A 21936-nucleotide genomic window follows, 5' to 3' on the forward strand; every position below is an offset into this window, starting at 1 on the left:
CCAGTTGCCAGCATTATTAAAGTCAAAATGGCCAGACTTTTCATAAGAAATGAGTAAGTAGCTTCTTCCTTTCACTTCCTTTTCTCTCCATCTCTTTTCTTTCTTTTCTTTTTTGGAAGTCTGATTTCCCTTTCTTGAGAAAAAAAAAAACAAACAAACAAAAAAAAAAAACATGACTTTTCCCTGCCCTATGTGTCTCTGACTGGCCAATTACTTTTTACATATGCCAACCCAGCTGAATTGACTGGTGCAGGTGTGGACCAAACCATTTTGCACCTTTTAATGGGGTGTAAAATTCAGTCTCTCAACCTCTTCAGTCAGTCTAATGAACCCCTCCCCCACCAGTGTATCAGTCATTTCAGAGTCATTTTAGAAAACACCACATAACATACAGAAGATGTACGAAATAAGAACTTTTATTCATAATATATTCATACTTGTACACAAGTAAAATAAAATGCATATCTATGGTTCAATTGCAATCTCCATGAACAAACGGACAGCATTCTTTTAGTAATGCTCCCCATATATCCTTTCTCTCAAGAAAATAGAACTAAAGTCCAGGGAGGTAAAACATTTGTTTTTAAAAATATAAAAAAAATCCAAAGCAAAACCAACAAAACAAAACAAAAAAAATAAAACATTACCCAACAAATGCATGATTGAATAAATAATGAGAGGGTAGGATTGTTTTTTTTTTTGTTTTTTTTTTTTCCTTCATTAAACAGACCAAACATTCTTTGTGTGTATTCAGTCTCTGATTTCCTGTATTTGTTTTTTTGTTTTTCTCTTTTTTCTGTCCTTCGGTGGTCTGTCTAAGCAGTAAAAGCTTTTGAAAGGGAACAGGGAGGAGTCTCCAAAGTGTAGCTTAGACACAGTACAGTTGAGTACATAGAGAACAAACAATTTTGGGCACCAATTCATTATTTACATTAGATCTGTAGTGTTCTGTAAAGGCATCCATTTTGTTTATTGTACTCTTACTTTGTCAATATTGTTTGTCTCCAGCATTGGCATGTCAACATGACTTCTCTCTTCTCAGTCTCTGCCTGTTGTAGATGTCACTGCATCTTCTGTATCATTGTCATTAGCATCAACATTCTTGAGTCCTGTGTGCAGAGTGTCATCAGGAGTCCTAAGAAATGGCTAGAGATATCCAGGTCATGGGAATGATGAGAAAGTGTAGCACTTGCAAAGTAGAGCCTCGGCCTTTGATGCAGTGGGTGTCTGATTTGGGCTTTTTGGAGCACTTCTTTTTCTTTTTGTTTGATGCTGTTGATGATTCTGGATTATCTATAAACTCAGGATTTAGGTTTTCCAAAGTCTTGTCCAGGTTGTTGGACAAGGTTCCCAGAGGTCCATCATTCTGCTTGTTCTGGGTCTCATTTTTTGTTCTCTCCTGCTGCTTGTATTTTGTCTTGGACATGTTCTCCTTCTCCTTAAGGGGGTTGTTGGTGATTTGTCGACTCTTGCCGGACAGGATAGAGGACTTATCATTATCTCCAAGACAGCATCTGGGAATGCCATCCCCCAGTGGGCTTTCAGTGGAAGGGAATTTTCCTGACTGTGCCTTGGAGCTGAAGAGATTGGTCTGAATTTGTGGGGTTTCCACACACCCCTCCAGGTCTTCGCTTTTCAGTCGTTTCAAGTCCTTTCCAACCAGGAACTCAGGGACATTGCACTCCAACTCGGAGCTGGAACCTTTGAAACGTTTGAACCACTCCCACAAGGTCCTCGCTCTGCAGTCACAGATCCACTGGTTCCCATTTAAACGCAAATACTGAAGGGAAACCAGCGGGTCCATGGTCTCCCCTGTCAAGACCGTAAGATTGTTGAAGAACAAGAACAAGGATTTCAGCTTGCCGAGATCACTAAAAGCCCTGGGTTGGACAAAGATAACTCGATTCTGGTGTAGCAGCAGTCTGTCCAGATTGATTAAGCCTCGAAACATGTTGTCCGTTACTATCTTGATCTTGTTATTGTGCAAGTAGAGATAGGTGAGGTTGGCAAGGTCCAGAAAGGTGTCATCATGCAGCGTTAGAATATTATTGTCCTGTAGGTAAAGGTACTGCAGGGAGAACATTCCTCGGAAAACGCCAACAGGGAGCTCTGACAGGCCACACCTGTGCAGATGGAGAGTGTGCAACTTTGTTAAGCCCCGAAAGGCTGTTGGGCTGATGGTGCGGAGGTTGCTGTTGTCTCCAATGTCCAGTTCCTCTAGTTTTTCAAGGCCATAAAAAGCTCCAGCTTCAATGTAACTGATGTTGTTAGAGTAGAGCCAGAGGACAGTAAGATTATGGCAAGAACTGAAGCTGGTAGACCTCACTACCGTCAACTTGTTGCTCTGGAGGAATATCCGTTGGCTCCGTACAGGGATCTCAGTGGGGATGGAAAACAGTCCTTGTTGTTGGCAAGCCACAGTGGGTCTGGGCTCACTGTAGCACACACACTTGGCAGGGCAGCTGTCAGTTTGAGGCACAAGGTTCAGACACATCACCAGGAAAAGGAGTCGCCCCCCTACGGAAACACAAAAAAGACATAAGTGGATTTGTAAAATGATGTAAGTAAATACCGGAGCAACTGAATCCTGGTTTTAAAATAAGCAGCCTGTCTGGTTGTCACCGCAGAAGAAGCATTTTATATTGACAATTTAAAACATAAATAGCACACCAATACAATATATCAAGTTGCAAAAATACACTGTTTAATGCACAGAACATTGGGTTAAATCCTGTTCTTTATAGGGATTCAGAATTTGTATTAGTTGTGATGTTCTTTGCATCGAAGGCAGCAGGGGTCCTCCCTGCTGTAGGCTAATTCAAAATTAGGCGGGTGGCTTTTTTGTGGAATTTGCTTGCTTTAACAGGCTGAACATAATTCATGCTGTTTTTGTGTTACTTAGCATGACATTGGGCCCGATGATAGGAAATAACATGCCAAGCAAAGACGTTATTGGCTAAAGGCAAGGTGAAAATTTGGTGAAGGGTTTCCAAAGCACAGCTAAAACTAAAGGATTTTTAAGCCAGATGTATTATGTTCTCTCTTTACTGTTCATCATCTCCTGACTGTTAAATCCCACAAGTGCCCAGAAGGAATGTCTACATTTATATTTAGATATATACATGGGCTAAAAACAGATTAGGTTCTGATGTTCAAAATTGAAATTCCCTAACTAAACTATTTTTTCTAACAATAATGGTGTAAAAACATTGAAAGAGCCTTCCAGTCTAAAACAATGAATAAATAAATAAATAAAGATTCTGCTTCCTCTTAGTTGCCCAGATGTGGGAAACTCATGTGACATACAAATGGAGCCTATGGGAAAAACTAATCTGTGACTACTGTCCTGGTGAGTTTACGCTTTCAGTCATTCATGCTATGTGTTATCAGTTAAAGCATATGATTTATAAAAAAGTCTCTATTTGAAGTCAACGGCACAAAAGGTAGGTAATTATTTATGAGGTGTGGCGTTTTTAACTGACAAGCAATCCGATGGGAATGCACACTTCCACGGCTGTCAATCAAGTGTACGGCTCACTCGTACCATATGGTTTCAAAAGAACATGATGGCCACCAGAAAATGTTAAACTTAAAAGTCGCAGACCATAAGCCAGTAAGAAAAAGGAATGAGATAAAACAGCATAAAATATAAATAAAACTGAAAAAAAAGGTCAAGGACAGCTTAACTATGGCAACACAATGGTATGAAAATATTTCTCTGCTCATTGCTCAAACTTATGAAGAGAATTGGGAACGCAGCTCAAATTTGGTTGGGAATTGCAGTGGTGGTACAGCTAATATGCTGCTGGATTAAAAATGTGTGTTATGTTTAAGAATTTGTTAATCTTTTATACAATGCAATGGGGCCAGAACCAGCTTTACTGACTAAAAATAAATGCCTTTTATCACATTTCTTAACTAGAAACCCTCAGAGCAGAGGCCTCTGCCAAGCCTTGTCATTTTTTTTATTATTATTATTATTGTTTTTATTTTATTTTACCAATGATTGTGGGCATTATTTTTGAGTTAGGAGCTCTAATAACAAAATTATCCCTGTCTCCACAAAGTAAAGAATCCTTTGAAAAATTCCCGGATCCTGTAATTTCCAGAAAATTTCATCAAAATCTGTCCATAACTTTTTAAGCTATGTTGCTGACTGACAGACGAACCAATACCGCTTAATAAATGACCTCCACCTGGACAGAGGTAAAAATCTTTATGATATAAATCATGCATGTTGAAGTGCAACAGGAATGGTAGGCAGCAGCATATAACCCCAATTCTAATTTCCAGGAACAGCATGGAAACAAGATATATGGGAGATGCGGTGGCACTCAGAGCAAGGCTTATAAAGATTTTTGCCCTGAAGGGGTCCACATTTAAAAGAGGGCATATCCAGCATTTGCTTGCATTAATTATTTCTGACTTGTCCTCTGTCACAGTTCAAACATTCTTGCTAAATACAACCATTACAACTGAAATAGGCTGGACTACCACACATGAATGATCTTTTGCACTGTTACACAGCTGACTGAAAACTGAAGGTTATCTACTGCTGCTCATGCATCCTTCTTTTAGAGATGAAGGTGTCAAAATGTGACAAGCATGCCTGGAATCATTATATTACAGCAGGTACTCCTCCAAATCTCTGAATCCTCTTCACCTCCTGTCCTTACTGAGGATCTCCAGTCTCTGCTCCCATGCACATATGAGGAATCCAAGGCTTGCAGGCATGACAGGTAGTAAGTCTCTGGGAAAATGCATGAACCTTATTCATCTTTCCATACATGCCCACACTCCCTTTTCTCATTCCCTCTGCAATGTGTTGTGGTGCAGCTCATCTCTGGACCTTGTTAAATGGAGCTCTGGTGTGGCCTGACAGCAGCCCTCTGCTGCACTTTCCCTCCAATCTCCCTGCTCAGCCGTCAGACTGCCACTGGAAAGCTGTCAGGACTTTCCACTCTTTCTGCATCGCAGCACTTTTCCCTCAGCGCTGCCTAACAATAGCAATATTTTACCGCACAGCACGCTTCATGTATTTCCTCTGCCATCTTCTCTCTTTTTTTCCTCGTCTGCTGTCTATTCATTAACAGGCTATTTCCACCCACGCATTGCATGTCAAAGCCTGGATTCCTCAGCTCTTGGCATTATACATCTCGCCTTTGTTAGCATCTCTTGAATGACAGCATAAGCCCCCGATGTCATCGACCCCAAGCCAGTATTTTCTCATTAAAGCATCTTCACATCTGCATCACACTGATCACATTAATGTATGTTACCAGCAAAAATCTGGCAGTCACAGCGTCATGACATCTTTGTAATAAATCTTTTACAATCACATCCCTGACATCGTGACGTCACAGTTAGACCTTTCACCACTCCCACAATTCACTACACAGTTGATCTAAGAGCTCACATTCTGGATGATTAGCTATGCAAGCATTCGGCCCTCTCCTTTTAGTCATAGCAAAGATTACAAAAATGCACTAATGCTCTGCAGTTGGTTCTTAAAGTTGCCTTTGAGCGGTAGACACAAACAAAATCTGACAAGGTTACAAAAAACAAAAAAATAAAACAAACATAAATAAATAAAAAAGTAATAATAAAAAAAATAAGGAATCCAAACTCCTTCTTTTTGTTCTGCCAGCTTTGGTTTTAACACTTAATCTTTCCCAATCTCTTTGGGCAAAACATGGCTCAGAGCATTGTCTCCCCTCTTTTAGACTCTGACAGTGACCTCTTTTCTCAGAGAAAAATCCTTGTATAATCGCTTCACTCTGCTCAGGAGTGGCAACAGTCTTTGTTTTTCATTTCCAGACTTAGTTTTAGAGAATCATCAGAAGCTCAAGGGAAGATATTCATAAAAAAAACATTATGTTCAGTTAAGTGGTTGTAGGTGGCAATTTTCATTGATTATTAATAATTTTTCACTTCATGGATATTTTTCCCAAATAATTTAAAACAACTCAGGACACTGTAGTTATTGGGCCGATACAGTTTAAGAGCTAAATGGTTTTCAATTGTACTCCAGACTTTTTGGGCCAGTGTCCTGCAGGTTTTAGATGTTTCCCTTCTGCAACACACCTGACTCAAATTGATGGCTCATTAAGCTAGTGTAGAGCTGGTCAACAAGGTTTTAAAAAGCCATTTTATTTAAATCAGGGACACACCAAAAACCTGCAAGACAATGGCCCAAGAGGTTCAAAATTGGTGATTCATATCCTAAGCCCTCTTCAGGCATGGGATATGCAGCAATAAAGTGTTCATCAATCGATTATTGTTACAGCATTCGGTCATTCAGACATACAAGGCACTTTTATGTTAAAGTTAATTTCTTTAAGATGGAGCTAGCCCTGTGAAGAAGACAACCACAGTAATACTTTGCATTCACATGAGACCAAGCAATACCTTGTATGAGCTATAACACCAAAGTCGTTTTAGTCATAATTTTCTTCCAGCAGCACAGCACAATGACTAAGAATCAATGCTGTGACTGCATACAATGCAGCAGTGATGGATCAAAGCAGTTAAAAATATCACTTTTCCACATATTGAAGCTTATTAAACAGATGATGTGATGTAGAAGTCTTTGTCATTTTTCCACTGCATGTTTGATTCAACAAGGCTTGCCTCTGCCTCATTTTCCACTTCAGACAGAATCATTTGAATGTTGGCAGGAAAGGCTTGAAGCTGCTGTGACAAAGAGACAGGTCACACCGCTTTTTTGAGTGCAGAGAGTGGCCATTGCACAATATGAGCAAATGATAAACTCTGAGCAAAGAAGTGTTTGGCATGTTTTTAGAGCAATCCGAACAACTAAGGGCTACAGATCTCACCTTCAATCAGCATACAGAGAGAAAAAAAAAAGAATTGCCACAAGTAAATCTGTATTGTTGGCTAATGATAATGCACTTAAAGTCATAATTCGTGGAAATGGATATGCTACCTGTGCACACATATAATAGGAAACAAAAGTCTGAGTAGCATCGACTCAAATTGTGCAGAACTGTGCAGTGGAAAAGGTCCATTTGGCTTAGTAGTGAAACAAGCCTTGTTTCTATCACTTTAAAAACATATAATATTTCACTTTAACTGGTGACACAGTCTCCAACTTCACCTGTGCCTGCTGGGTTAGTGAGAGGGGATGCACAGACTATTCATTAGTTAACATTTTCTTTCTTTGGCTTAAGTGCTGAGATAAGACGCTCAGGCTCTGCATTTAACCCTCTGAGCTTTGCTTAGTTTGGGCCTCCAGAGAAAAACTATATGTACACCAATAATGAAATGAGTATATCTCTGCAACCATAAGCTGTCCATTCACACCAGGATAGTCCACTAGACTCAGTACAATTGGGAACTTGGTTCAAGTTGGGGGGGTGCAACATTCTCCCCGACAGAGTTTGCGTTCAACTTGCACAACTCAGACCAATCAAAACTTTTAAATAATGTGGTCCACTCCCTGCCAGAGATGGCGCTGCATCAAGGATAACTTAAGGAGAAGGCAAGATACACAGCAAAGAAGAAAACTTGTTCATCTTTTGGTTGATGCAGAATAACTTTTAGTTTCTAGTTCCATGTTTTGCTGTCCTAGCGGTCTTGAGTTGATCATATTTCTATCAGAAGTTTTACAGAGTTCTTCCATTTCTGACCACGAGCTATTTTTTCTCAGCCAGAGCCACCTACCATCCCACACAAGCAAGTGTTTTGGTTGTGTTTACCCACAATAGTCCACTTCCTGCATTTCCGTCCGCTTCTCTGAGCTGAATCAGTTTGTTAATAAAAAAATTCCCTAAATGAAGCGGACTTTCTGAGAAAACGGATTCAAATCAAAAAGTGCTGGTGTGAATGCACTCTTAGTTGAATACTTTAGAAATAATAGTAAAGGAGGAATTGTCAAAATGTGTGAATATTAAGATATGAGTTACTGGTGAAAAAAAGGGAAGATGGCACATAGCACAAATGAAAAAGGGTTCTAGCTTGCCTAAAAAAGACCAACACTTGCAGAACGATATAAATATTTCTTTGGAATGATTCAGCTGTAGCTCTAAACCTCAATCAAATCATAGCACAACATATAAGCATTATCTCTGCAAATAACTGATAAAATGAAACAGAACAAAATTAGTGAGGTTTTACAACAGACGGTTCAGGTGAGGTCTCTGAAATGGCTATTTTTGGCACAATGTGGAACCACAGTCTCATAATAGGGAGGTTCTCAGATTTTAATAGGTTAATGTTAGGGAAAACACTGGGAAAGAAAAGTTTGGTCAGTGTGTTTTTTTATTAATTTAATGAGGCATTCCAATGAAAAGCAGACCCTAAACTAAAATAAGATATCACCACTGTGCCCTTGCCTGCCACTGTGCTGTCCAACCTTGTGAGTGTGCTTATAGGGATATAATGCTGGGACAGCACAATACATTAACAAAAAGAAGTGCATGGCTAGAATAAGCTCAAGTTTCTCTCAGTGGTATCAGGTGGAATGACTTTATTGTCCTATTTTTTGATGTGACTACAAAGGTTTAGGAGAGTTTTATGGTAAAAAAGGGGGGGAGAGAAGAAAAGAGAGCAGTTGGTGTTGTGGATAAATAACATCAGCAAAGAGTAACTTCACTGCAAAAGTACTGGAGTCATTGGCTTAGCCGGAGCTAGAGGACACTTTATTCAGCTGCAAAAACATAGAGATGTCAATGTAAGTGGTATGAGTGGTTTGAGTGGGTGCAGAGAGCTTTGTTTACTTATCAGTGAATCACTTAGCCAGATTCCCCGCTTATTTGCATATGTCCCTGGCATGTTCGGAGCTTTAAGCAAACACTCAGTGCTGCTCATTTTTCCAGTGAAAATGCATCCGCTTAAAACGCTTTCCTGCACCCTGAAACCCACAAAAAACACAGAGAGTTTGTTGGGACAGCAAATTCAGGGGGCCTGCGATTTATCACGCTGGCTTAGCTTTGAAGGGTTGGGGATTGGGCAGGGACAGCTAACATGACAGTCTTATCCTTTTGGCCCATAATGGAAGTGATGTCTCTGTCAGAGATGAATCACAGTGGTTCTCCAGAGGGACGTCCTGGCCTCTTTCTAAAATTATACATTATTGTGTTGCTCAGAAGCAGGCCGTCATTTAATTCAGTTATAATTCCTCTTTGTAAGGTCATATATCTTGTGTGAATCCATCCGTGCACCCAGAAATTGTTTTTATATCAAACCGGAATGAGGAACTTAGAGAAATTGTATAAGATATGACAGCTGTGTGTAGTTCAATTTCAGCACAGCCAGTGCAGCTATAAATGAGTTTGTGAGCCGAGAGTAATAAAGGGCAATAACACTCAAAGTCACAAACACAAAGTTATTATAAGAGCAGCCTACAAAGTACAAGTCATTTTTATATTATTTTAAGCACAAAGTTGAAGTTTTATGCTTAACTTTCTAAGGTCAAAATTCAAGTTTTTATTTTGATACTTGCCCTCATTTGACAAGCAGCAGTGTTGCAACACCGTTACTTTGTGATGTGACATTTATCACTAGTGGGTGACTGCTGTATTTATTTTACCTTGAGATGTCAGAGCCATTTTTCACTGAAAACTAGTTTAACATGCACAAGCAAGCTTTAGACTGATGTGAAATTATTCAAAAATGTTCATTAATCTTGCATTAATCCCTCCCGAGGATGCATGAGGGTGACTTAAATTCTCAGCATGAGAGACTGAATCAGACTAATGAGTCAATGCTATCTGTTGGTTTTATTGTATAGACTGTTTCTTGTACCAACTGGCATTACATAAAGGTGATTATATAGAATTATATTCTATTGTCTTGACTGAGTATTTTAAATTTGATTGTATATCATAGATTTGAAATTAACTTGTTTTCTTTATGTCTCCTGTATAGTTTCCTTGTAAAGTATCACAATATAAATAATACTGAACTAGATTAAATAAATTAAAATTGTTACTTAACTACCCTCAACCATAATGCAAATGACTTAGTCAAAGTTAATGACCACTAAAGGCAATTGTGATTCATTTTACTTGCAGGTGCAGACTCAAAACAGAAACTTCTGAAAAAATTAAACAGATTTTTTTTTTTATGGTCAACTTAAAACTTTTTTTTAGGACATTCTAAACGCTTTGCTCCTGCTTTCCCTTATGTAGTTTGTCATAAACTTTTGGAAAGAGGTGAGACTTAAAAAGTTCCCTAAAGTCAAACCGTTATGGCAAACCAGGAAAATATTCCATTTTAGGTTGCTTTGAACCTCTTTTCCCTCCATAAGCCAGTGAAAAGTTTTATTAAAAGGAAGAAATGGTCGTGATTTTCAAGCGCACCACCAAATTGCAGAAGGGAATGGTTGAGACATATGGAGAAGGTTATGATAAAGAAGCTCACATTGACCTTTTTATTACATTTAACCATCATGGGCAGTACAGTTTGCAATAGAGCGACTTTTCCTGTCGCACTTGGTTTTCACTGTAATCTTAAAAAGAAGTTCTAACTATATTTCAGTATTATTTCAACTACTTCTACAACATTTACTGTTGACTTATAAAATAGATCTATTATTCATTTTTGAAAGCGCTCCCTACATTTCTATATCTCAATGTGGACCTCTTAAATATTTAATTCACTTCCCAAAAGACAGTCAAGTAAGACACAAACCAAACACACAGACATGCCCACAAAAACAGATTTGTGCTTGTCCTTACAACATTGATGAACCAGATGCTATGATCTTAAATAAAGATGCAACCATCAGATCAAACAGGTTATTTAGGACATGATGGACCAGATACTTAAGCTGGAGTCCCTCGGCTAATCATGGTGTCTTACAGCGGCATTGGTGGCTGCTTCAGCATACAGACTAAGACACAATTAGAAGACGAACGGGAGGGACAGATGAGGTCCTGTTTGACACACATCTGACACAGCCCCTGCCCAAACAGATGGCTCATGAATAACTGAAGGAACCGGAGGTCGCCAGGCAGAAGGAAAAACAGGGCCAGCCGACAGTGTGTGTATTATAAAAAGGATCTATGCAGATTTACATGTGTCTGTACATACACAGAAGTCTTTTTGTCTGTGAGCAAGATTAAATCAAGTTTAATGCAACATTTTATGACTTCTCCTGGCTCAACATAACTGTGGTAGGCAGATAGGTGGTCATGTCAGACTACTGGGAAGTGACAGCGGTAACAATCAGCAGCAGGCTGGTGATATCCTGACAGTGACTGAATGAGCTCACAATCAGAGGGGTGTCAGATCGAATCCCTGCTCCACTCTCGAGCAGTTTGGGAGAGTTCTTCCTTTCAACAACTGCAATCAAATTACCATTGATCCTTTATTACACTGACCTTCCAGCTGCTTATCATCTCTCAGTGGGGTTTCACTTAGGACTGTGTTCTGCTCAACATTTACAAACTGATCCTATAAGATACAGTGCTGAGAAGTACTCCATAAATAAAGCTAATGCAGTGCAAATGTATTCATTTAAAAATAATAACTACTATTTTAAAGGCATTGGTATGGTATATTGCTGTCTTTGTTGGGGTATTTTATTTTCTCTAATCTTTATTATTCTCATAGCAATCCCCAGTTAAATGTTTATTATTCTTATCATTATTACATTTTTCATTTATCACTACTATATTACGGACGATGTACTCCATATATTTTCTATAACCCTCAAGATTGTGAAATACCTGAGCATGATGTTTATGGGATGATCGACTATCAAGGGACATTTTGTATTGCCAAGACAGCTGGAAAATTATGTTGCTGTGGGGAGGAAAAGTACTGGAAAACCCAGGGCTGTGGTCCAACTTGGCAGCATTGCCTGTGCTTCGAATTCTATCCAATAGAAAACAAAGTAAACACATCATACAGTGAAAAACAACTACCCAGCCTGAGAGGAAAACATGAACTATTTTATAGTGTCAGCAAAAAAAAAAAAAAAAAAAAAAAAAAGAAAAAGTATTTTGTAATATCCAAACTTGTCTCTATGGGTCACAAATGTCTTCACTTTTTCCAGCCATAGAGGGCCATTATTTTTGCTCATTTCAGACAAACATGTAATTTGTCTCTTGCTTATCTTTGTCTGCTCCTGATTGGACATTGCTGTCAATTTAAGCAATCTGATTGGTTGAACTTTTGACAGGAAGTGCCTTCATCACAATTTTTGGGTCAAACTAGAGGTCTTGTAACAGCATAGTAGTGATAATTATATTTTTTATTACGGAAATGTGATAAATAATAGTGTTATCATAGCTTATTCATTGTGGATTTACCAAATAGTCTCTGAATAGACATTACATTTTGAGGCAGAATTGCAAACCTCCTGGATGAATGTCTGAAAAACTTCAGTAGTTTACCTAAAGGGTCAGCTATCAATCACAATTGACACCCCCAACACACTACTGTTCCTGAGAAACCGTTAATATTATAAGCAATAAATATTACAATGAAACTTCCAAAACTTGTTAATTGCAACACAAATATAATATAAATACCAAAATAACCACATGGATCATCCCATTAATTTCCATTTTTTTAAACCTTCAGACAATAATTGTATAACAATGTTAAGTAAAGTATGTAATTACTCTTGAATCCTTCCTCTAATCTGATTACCAAAGCTTTATCATTGATGCATAAAGCCCACTATAGTGAAAAGCTAAATTTTCACCTATATGAAACAATGAGAAAAGTATCTGGGTTGAAATACTGCATAGCTCATCTGAAAATATACATGTGCCCACAGTAGTCGACCTCCTTCATCACAATGAGCAAATTAAGAGGTGCATTATATGTTTTCTGTTTATATAAACTCTGCTCTTGCAACTATCAACTGATTCAGCTATTGAAATAATAGTTGTTTTTTCTTCTACTGCATCAGTAATTGTTGAAATAGAGTTAGATACACCTGCATGCTGCTAAAGTGGATTAATTATCATATGGTGGCAGAGTGCCACTGGATTAGGAGGCAAAAATGGCATATTACTCACAACTCTTTTGTAAAGCTGGCAACACACCAAGAGGTTGTTGGTGTTGATGCTGCAGCTCACTGTGCAATGTTCCACGCAAGGCCTTGGGAGTCAAGTCTGCCCAAGCGGTTTTGCAGAATGTCTCAAATGCCAGCATTACGTCCGCCTCCACATGTCCACAGACATGGGCAATTTCCACATGCGAAAGCATGTAAAATGCATAATTCAAGTAATATATGCTGAAAATAATGCCTTCATCTCCAGAGCGTGAGTGTGTGGAGGTGTCCAGATGCAGTCCTTGAGCCACAGAAGGCCAACATTTCAGAATGCCCTACTTTAAAGTTTCGTACCATGCGGGCTGCCAGTAGTGCAGCCGAGCCGTTTTGCTTAACGGAGTGCAAAAGGCTTTCTCTTATCTACACATGGCTGGGAAGAAAATAACGAGGCTGCTACAGTACATGCCCCTTGTGTGTAGATGTTGCTTAGCTCTGAGGCAGGCTTTAACTCAGGTGTTAACATTTACACAGTCTCCTTTTTTGTACAAAACACAGAGTACTACACAGGATTTGACTTACAAATTATCATGCAAAGGACAGACAAGCAGGATGAAGCTATTCTTAACCAGTTGAGGCTTGAACTTATGTAGTATCAAGCTTTCCAAGGGTTTTAGCAGAACTCTAGGCTATATTTGTTTTATGTATGGAAATGGTGCCATTTACTATTATTTATAAAACAGAGCACAGTACTCTGAATGGCTTGGTACATAAGATGCATCCCCTTCAAAACATAAATCTATGTCAGACATGTCTTCATTGACTGGTTTAGAAGCAAATAAACTAGGCTGAAGCGTATCCCAGCAACCACTGGGCAAGAGGCATGGTACACCCTGGACAGGTTGCCAGTCCATCACAAAGCCAACACAGACAAATGAGGCTCACAATCACCCCTATGGTCAGTATAAGTCATCAATTAAGCTAACATGTATGTTTTTGGTCTGTGGAAGAATAATGGGGTAGCTGGAGAGAATCCAAACAGACATGAGGAGAATATACATCACTACACCATTTTTTCATGAGTTAATTGCATATCTAGGTTTTCTGGGGTTCTTATAACATATGGTAAATATATCGTGTGGCAGTCCAGCGCAGAAACAACTGGTGAGTTACATCATTCCCAAAATAGTTTCCATTCAGTCTCAAATCTTCCTCAAAAACAGGCAAAAACACCTCAGGTGAACATTTAAACCTTTTCTTTAGACAAGTGGAAGTTTTGCATTAACATTTCCATCCATCTTTTCTTATTCACTTCTTCTAATGCAGAAATAAACCAGCAACAGAACCTGACTACGCTCTGATTGTAACAAAATATTTTGGACCCTACAGTCAAACCCTTTTGGTCACTGCAATTAATCACATCCAAGTACAGAAGTGGTATAGACCATGTTATTTAAATATTTGTATTTTTGCCTTTGCAACATAATCCAAGCTCAATATTGAGAGAGAAATTGATTTTTAAATGTCTATTGTAAGCAGATACAAAATGAGTATAACTTGCACGTTGATCCTGTGGGGTGTATCACGTTTTTATTGGACGCCCTTACAAGTCAAGTGCTTTAAAATGTGTGATTCACCACTACATACTAGCATGTATTGTGCTGGTATGTGAGCAAAGGAGGTCAAATGAATCACCCTTGTACTATTTGAAAATGATAACAGCCCTGGTAAATATTGGATGAAAGCTTCAGATGATGTTAACACCTCCTCATGTTAAGTGTCAACTGGGGAGTCAGTGAGCAGTGACAGCACCCACAGGCATCCCCGAATGTTTGTGCATGTGAAGATGAGACAACACGCCGAGGTGGTCTGGCCAGAAAACATGCTGTAATGAGTCAGTAAACATTTAGATGCAAGTTTTTTCTCATTTGAGCCTGCCTTGCTGTATGTATACACAGGCTTTCAAAGACTGCTCTATATTTTTTTGTTGTTGTTGTTGTTTTGCTGCCCTGAAAGTAGAGTGGCTGCAAACATTATCCACTCCAACATCGTTCTGACAGCTTCATTACTACAAAATTCCTGTGTTTGACAGCAGCTCTCTTTGAACTGGCACTTGTGCTTGTCAAAAAAAAACTTGCTCTGGGTGAAGTGTTGTGTTTGTGTGAGTCACAACTGGGGGGAAAAATTACATCAAAAAACATTTAATCTTTGACCATTCTAGACTAAACCAAAGTAATTCTTTCAGTAAACTACTGAGTTGGTTTGGAGAATTGCTGGGTTGTTGCTGTATGGGAAACAGAAAATGACTCAATAGTTTTGTTTTGTTTTGTTTTTTTAATAAAGGGGAAAAAATCAACTTGAATTTGAGGTAAGAAAAACAAGTGTAACACAGGGACACCGCTGCATTGCACTGCAGATTTTAAAACACTATCAACACCTGGGAACTTTGGAAATTAATTGCTGGTATTTCTGCTGTTTAATGAACCTCCATTGTCATAATTTTTTGTTATTGTAGGTTGGCCATAACTTGCTGAAAGAAGAACCTTTCCTGAAAATATGTTATCTGGGTGGCAGCTTATGTTGTTATTTGGAGTCCATGATTTAGCATTCACTGATGTGTAAAGTTTCCCATCACATTTTCTCTAATAAACTGAAAGGTGTGCTAATGACAAGGCAGATGGCCCCTTAGCTCTTGAGCCTGAGAGAAGTAGCATCCATTTTAGATTTAGATTCATCACACCACAGGGCAGTTTTCCATTTCAGCTCGGTCCATCTTAAATCAGCTCCGACCCAGAGAAGCTGGCATTGTTTCCAATTCTTATTATCTTCTTTCCTTTTACAGAGTTTTAAATTTAATATGCTGATTTAGAGAAGAGCTGCGTTCATTGACAATAGTTTACACACGTGTTCTTGAGTTCATGCAGTGACTTACCCTACAGACTTATATATGTTTAATACAGTGCTGCCCTTTGGCCCCAAAACAACTGCCATTCATAGCTATTTTCTGCCATGTCCCCGTTTACAGAGATTTCACTGGATTTTTAAAATTGTAAATCTCCCATGAAATCATGATGTTTGAATGCTTCTTTCACTGTACATAAACAATATAAAACAGTAGTGATAATCTTTAGATTAAAAATCATACTCATAAAAATCAAAACATTATTCATTAAGAGATTTAAGGTTTTTTTTCAAATTTTACCTCCATATTTTAATGTTCTTCAACTGCGTAAATGAAAGCGAAATAAACACAAAAATAAAGACAAATTGGTCTTTTGGCAAGATTTCTATTTATATTTTCTGCTGATATTGCGATGGCATCATTATCATAACTGTTTTTGAGCATAGTGAAAGTCTAATATGATGCGGACTTTCACGAAGTGACAAACCCTTTCCCATCTTTGCTTCTGAAAGATTCAGCTACTCTTGGATGCTCTTTTTACATCTAGTCATGCCAGCGGCTCAGTGCCAGTTAACCTAATCAGATGTTAGATCCACAACGTTTGAATTTGTTCGATTGTTAGTCCACCAACTTAAAAAGAAAGAAATCTAAGCCTGATTTCAAATTTAAAGTTGGTACCGATTGAAGTAAATGAATTAATAAAAACTTTCTCAGTTTTAGCATTTGATGTGCCATGTGTGCTGTGTTAGTAAATGTACATATTAAGTTGTTTGAAATTTGTCTTTTATGCACATTTAAGACAGCATCCCATCTTTTTTGTAATTTGGATTTCATGGATGTTCAACCTAACCTTGGAAAGCCCTCACACAGAGCATAGAAACAACTGAAAGAAAACACGTAATGCACGCCATTGTGTACAACACAGCAGGGTACATTGAGTAGCATTTATGTAAAAAGAAATAATTGAATGGCACATGCATTTTTCATTGCATGAGGGTAAAAATGAGCTTGAACATACTTCACAAGACAAACCATTATCGACACCCTTTTCACAGTAATAATAGGTCATCCAACCTTCCATAGTCCTCTCCTGTTTTGCAGTATTGCACTTTGATAGACTGTCCAGCTGACTATGCAAACTGGCTGCAAAATGTGTCATCTACAATCACCTCCACCTGTCTGAGACTGGGCAAGCCAAGGGAAAAATTCAGCCTGTGCAGCTTCACACACAATGAAAATATCTGAACTCATCTGTACTGTAAATGATACAGTGCATACTGTGCACATACAACATGGAAAATACAGATATCTGTATTTGTTTAAAGGATCTGGATACACAATTGCATCATCTATCGCAACATCCAGCCAAAAAATATCAAACATGTTTTGCTTTTTTTCTTTCTCTCCCAATTTAACACGGTTGAAAATAGCACTGCTGTCATGCGAAAGTAAAACAGATGGGCTGTCACCACACAGGTCGCATAGCCATTTGAAAATACAAAAATCTATATTTTTTAACAATGTGAAATGTGAAAGGGTCTTGTTGTGATTCTCCAACAAAGTATGATCACCCATTTGTGTGGTTTTCCTCATCTCTACAGAGCATTTTGGACCATTTTGTTCAGTCTCCCTGTTCTCATCAGAATTGTTTCCAGCCACAGCAGGCAGCTAGGGCAACACACAAAAGCACCAAGCGACTAAAAAGACAAATTTTCTCACCTCGGAAATTGGCAGAGAACAAAACAGAAGTAGAAGGAGCCATAACTGGACCAAGAATTACAGATATAGCCAGTCAGTATCAGTAAGTGTAGGTTTACATATTCAAACTTAATGTTTTGGTGGGGGTTTTTACCACTGTGTTGATGACTCATATTCATTTTGTTGTTGTTTGGTAGGTTTTAATGATAAAGATCAAACTGTAGCTATTGATTTTTTAATGTATTTATCTATTTGTCTTTTTCATCATCTAATCTGATGAATCCAGATATTATTTTTTTAATTAATGAAACTATGTTTTGCCCGCAGTTTTAAAAAATGTTGGCTAATTTTCAAATTCATAGTAACCATAACTCTCACTAATCTATTATTTTTTTCTGAAAATACAGAGATCCCAACAAACATAAATTAATAAAAACTGGTCCAAATGCAAAAAAGACCTAAATGCAAATAAAGATTTTAGTACTATGATTTTAGTATATTATATCTAAACCTGCTGAGTGTTAGCAAACATAAAACCTCCGTACTTGGGGAGGTCTGTGGGTGCAGATTGGAGGGCTCTCCTGCATCCCACAAAAACTGCACTGAAACCTGAACTATCTGGGGACCACAGCTTAACCTGTGTGAAAGTCTCCAGAAGTTGTTATGACTCTCTCTGTCTGTCAGGTTAACTCAAGCTGAACAAAACATCCACAAAGCCAGACAGAGTAATTTTTAGGCTTTAGTGGTAAAAACACGAAGAAATAGGTGTGCTGGATTCATCACAGAGGACAAAAGAGTGTTGTGTGATGAAATGCAGCACAATAATCACTTTATGTAGATTTTTACTAAACACACACACACACACACACAAACACAATCAATTAATTTCTGAACCTTAGGCTGAAAACATTTTCCTTTAATTATGCGTATGTGTGTTTATCGTGGCTGCCTTGTGTATTTTGAATGTGTATTTGAAGCATTGTTCAGGCATGTCCTCAGAAATTAACACTATGTGCTAGAGGCAGTGTAGACTAATTTGACCAAATGTACGGTCCGAGGATCAAGAGCAGTAAAAATGGTGGAGAGTTTCAAAGACAAGACCTGGCATGCTTGTTTTAGGGGCTTTACTTACATCTATGATCCTGCTTTTGTAGTTTTTTCTTTCTTTTTTTTTTTTTTCTCTCTTAAGCATAAGTATATTCTTGACCCAAGTTTATGTATGCATGAAAAAAAAGATGTCCAACACTTGTAAACATGATTGAATGTAGTAGCTTGACTAAACTAACTGTTTACCTTTGGTGGCTTAACCTTAACGTAGCACTATGGAAGTTTCTGTATGTGTTTCTGACTCCTTTTGATAGCACAACGACATTTTTTATTTTCATCCCTGGAGCATTATGAGCCTGAGAAACCACACTTCACAAATTTTGCTCTCCAGCCAGTAAAAGTCAGTCCAATGTTTTAACATTTTATTTATTGTACTGTCCCTTTCGTTCTTTGCTTTGCTTCCTCTGATAATATCCTCTTGGGTTGTTATGCTATCAGCCACACTGCATGTCCAAAACTACCAGTGTGTTGATATCCAGTTGCTGGCATGTGACATGGTGAAATAAAGCAAAATGCTGCTGTAAAGTGATGCAAAGGGACTGAAAAAAAGTTGTGTAGTATAATTTCTCAGCTTCAGGACACTGCTGGTCACCAGCGGTTCCAGGAATCTGCATAGTAAATGTGTTTGTGCCATCAAAACATGTAAGAAGCACAGAGTTTCAAAGACAGATAGTTATGTAGCTCTACTTTAAGTTTGTTTCATAAAATGATGGCCTGGCACTAATAATAAGCACCCACTTAACAGAATGCAGGTGTTAATAACTAATGTCACTGTCATGTTTAAAGATTGAAGAGCCCCACAATGATTTCTTTTTGGATGTTTTTGCATGGTAAGTAATGGTAATGGTAATGGTAAGTTTTTAGCAGGGTCATTTTTATTTTGCAAAAGACTTCAGTTAAAAGAAATTCCTGCCTTTTGTCTGGTTTCTTTTACTTTAATTTTTTAAGTTCCCATCAGTGGGTTGGACATAAAAAGTGTGAAGTGTCAACATGTATGAGAAATTACAGAAATACTAACAATGACAGCCTGACATAAATCCTAATTTCTGTATTTGTGTCTCTGAGGTAGTTTCAGTCATTTTCAATGAGGACCTGTAATGTCAAATTTATTTGCTGACAGTGAGACATTCCTCAGACAACCATTTGCATGACTATCCAGTTAAGATTATGAAAGAACTATATTTTATTCATTCTGTTAGGAAACAAGTCAGAGAGGTTTTGCTACACTACAATGTGACATGGCTCTTCATTTAAAGGGGAGGATAAATGGAATCATGTGGGATATAAAGCCTGTGCATTCTAAAAGACTGCGACACTTTAATGACGTGAATGACAAAGAGTGACTGGACTGCCGCCTTGGAAGGAAAATCGATGAGATCTCAAGAGGAAGAAGATGAATGAGACAGACATATGCAAGGAAGAGGGCATCCAGTTTTTTAGTTTGCAGTAACTGACTGCCTTGCATGCTTGTGGGTGGTATTTACGCGGTCTATCCTATTACATGAGAATGTCGGCAGGTTTAATCCCTCAACTCATATTTACAGCAAATTTGATTATTGCATCTTGCAAGACACATATGGGTGCCACCTCATAATGGAGCCAATGGTAATCATTATCTCTAACAACGGCTGTTTAATTCCTGTTTAGCAGCTATGTGACTCATCAGACACACAGTGAAAGGAACCCAGAGACACAACATGCCCACAATCATCCATAAGAAATCACCAGAGGAAGAAAGATATCCTGAGCATAGTAGAAAATTAAAATAATAATAAATAAATGTGGTGGATCATTGTGCAGATATTTACTAACTCTGACCAGCTTTCTTGTAGATCCATCTATTTTGAATGTGTAGGGTGCCCCCGAGGCATGTTGACCTGGAAAAGACAAACCTCTCCCTTCTTTCCTTTCATCTTTTGAGTCAGTTCCTGCAAGCTAATGTATTAGGGCCAATATCACGAGGCCTACTTCTGATACTCTGCCCTGTAACAACAGCGGGGTTCTCAGCAGTGTTTTCCTTCTATCACATTGGTTTTTTTAACAAGTCTTTCCAAAATAGTGTTGTCAAAGGAAAGCACTGGGATTTTATTGCACAATGAAAACTGTTGAGAATCCTGTAAATATTTGTGGAGGCTGTAATACTCTGTGAACATATGTGGGAGGATTTTTGACATTAGTGAGGTATAGGATCACATACTGTTGCCTGCCTCCGCTTACATCTGATTCATTCTGTTTCTGAGACCTTCTATTTCAACCCAAAGCATGTGAAAACTGGAGCTTTGGAAGTGAGTTTGCCTGGTTTCTAACAATCCAGGAATTTATGATAAAGCTGAGCCAAGAACAGAAACCTTTATGCACTGATAGATTTAAATTCTCCATTATGCTTTATCCATTCTGCTTTAATGATGATCATTGAAACATCTTGTCATAAAATGGAGTAACACTGATGAGGAAATATTGAATAAGATAAATAAGAGTAAAATTTTTTCATTATGAGACACAGAAGAGAGAAAAAAAAAACAATAAAAAGCACTTGTCAGAGTAATACTCAACCCTTTTATGTCAAGGTTACAGCGTTGCTTTTGAGGAGAGGTGAGCAAGCCTGAATTTCCTCAACCATCTGCTTCTCATCTAAAATTATCAGATGTAAATGCCATGAACCGAAACTTCCAACATCAACACTTTCTGGGAATCCACAGGAAGGTCAACCATCTTTTCTCTCTGCAAGGATTCAGGTACAGACAGAATGCAAGGCTACTTCAGTGCACTATACTTAGTGACCGGAAGAACATCCTCCATTTGGGTTCTGCTTTTAGCTTCAGTGAGTAAGGGTTGAGAGAGTTGGATAATGGGGGTTTGCAACAGAGGGACATTCTCATCTTCCCTTCACCTTGCCCCCGAAAAAGGGAAAGAAATGGCTGCAGCCATGTTGATTTAATAAGCCCACTTCAAAAAGCCTCTTTAAGTGTGCAAGCCTCTGTTGGAAGAATAAAAGCAGAAAGACTTGTGCATTATTTACCACCCAACTCAGTACCACTGCACCCTGTGCAGACAAAGCAGCCCACTGCAGGAAAATGGATTTTTCTACAGAGAAGCTCAGATAAGAAGTGTAACAAGATGAAAAGATAGAGAACAGACAAATATTGAATCAACACAAAGTGACATTAACTAAACACAGAATCAGTTAAATTTCTTCATATCAGCCAGTCTGAAATTTCCTCGTTTTTATCCCAGTTGGTCTAATAAGAGCAGTTCTTTGCTT

At 38.3% G+C, this 21936-nt stretch overlaps 1 protein-coding gene across 1 annotated transcript in view; it reads right to left on the reverse strand.

Moving 5' to 3' along the window:
- Window positions 1-400: 400 nt before the first annotated feature.
- Window positions 401-21936, reverse strand: part of rtn4r (reticulon 4 receptor) — a 50589-nt gene continuing 29053 nt past the window's right edge. Inside the window, exon 2 of the mRNA XM_042000653.1 lies at window positions 401-2517. Within this exon, the coding sequence (XP_041856587.1) occupies window positions 1136-2517 (1382 nt within the window). The 3' untranslated portion in view covers window positions 401-1135. The remainder of the gene's footprint in view (window positions 2518-21936) is intronic.

This window comes from Melanotaenia boesemani, chromosome 11 (assembly GCF_017639745.1).
Source record: "Melanotaenia boesemani isolate fMelBoe1 chromosome 11, fMelBoe1.pri, whole genome shotgun sequence".
In the NCBI taxonomy this organism is placed as follows: domain Eukaryota; kingdom Metazoa; phylum Chordata; class Actinopteri; order Atheriniformes; family Melanotaeniidae; genus Melanotaenia; species Melanotaenia boesemani.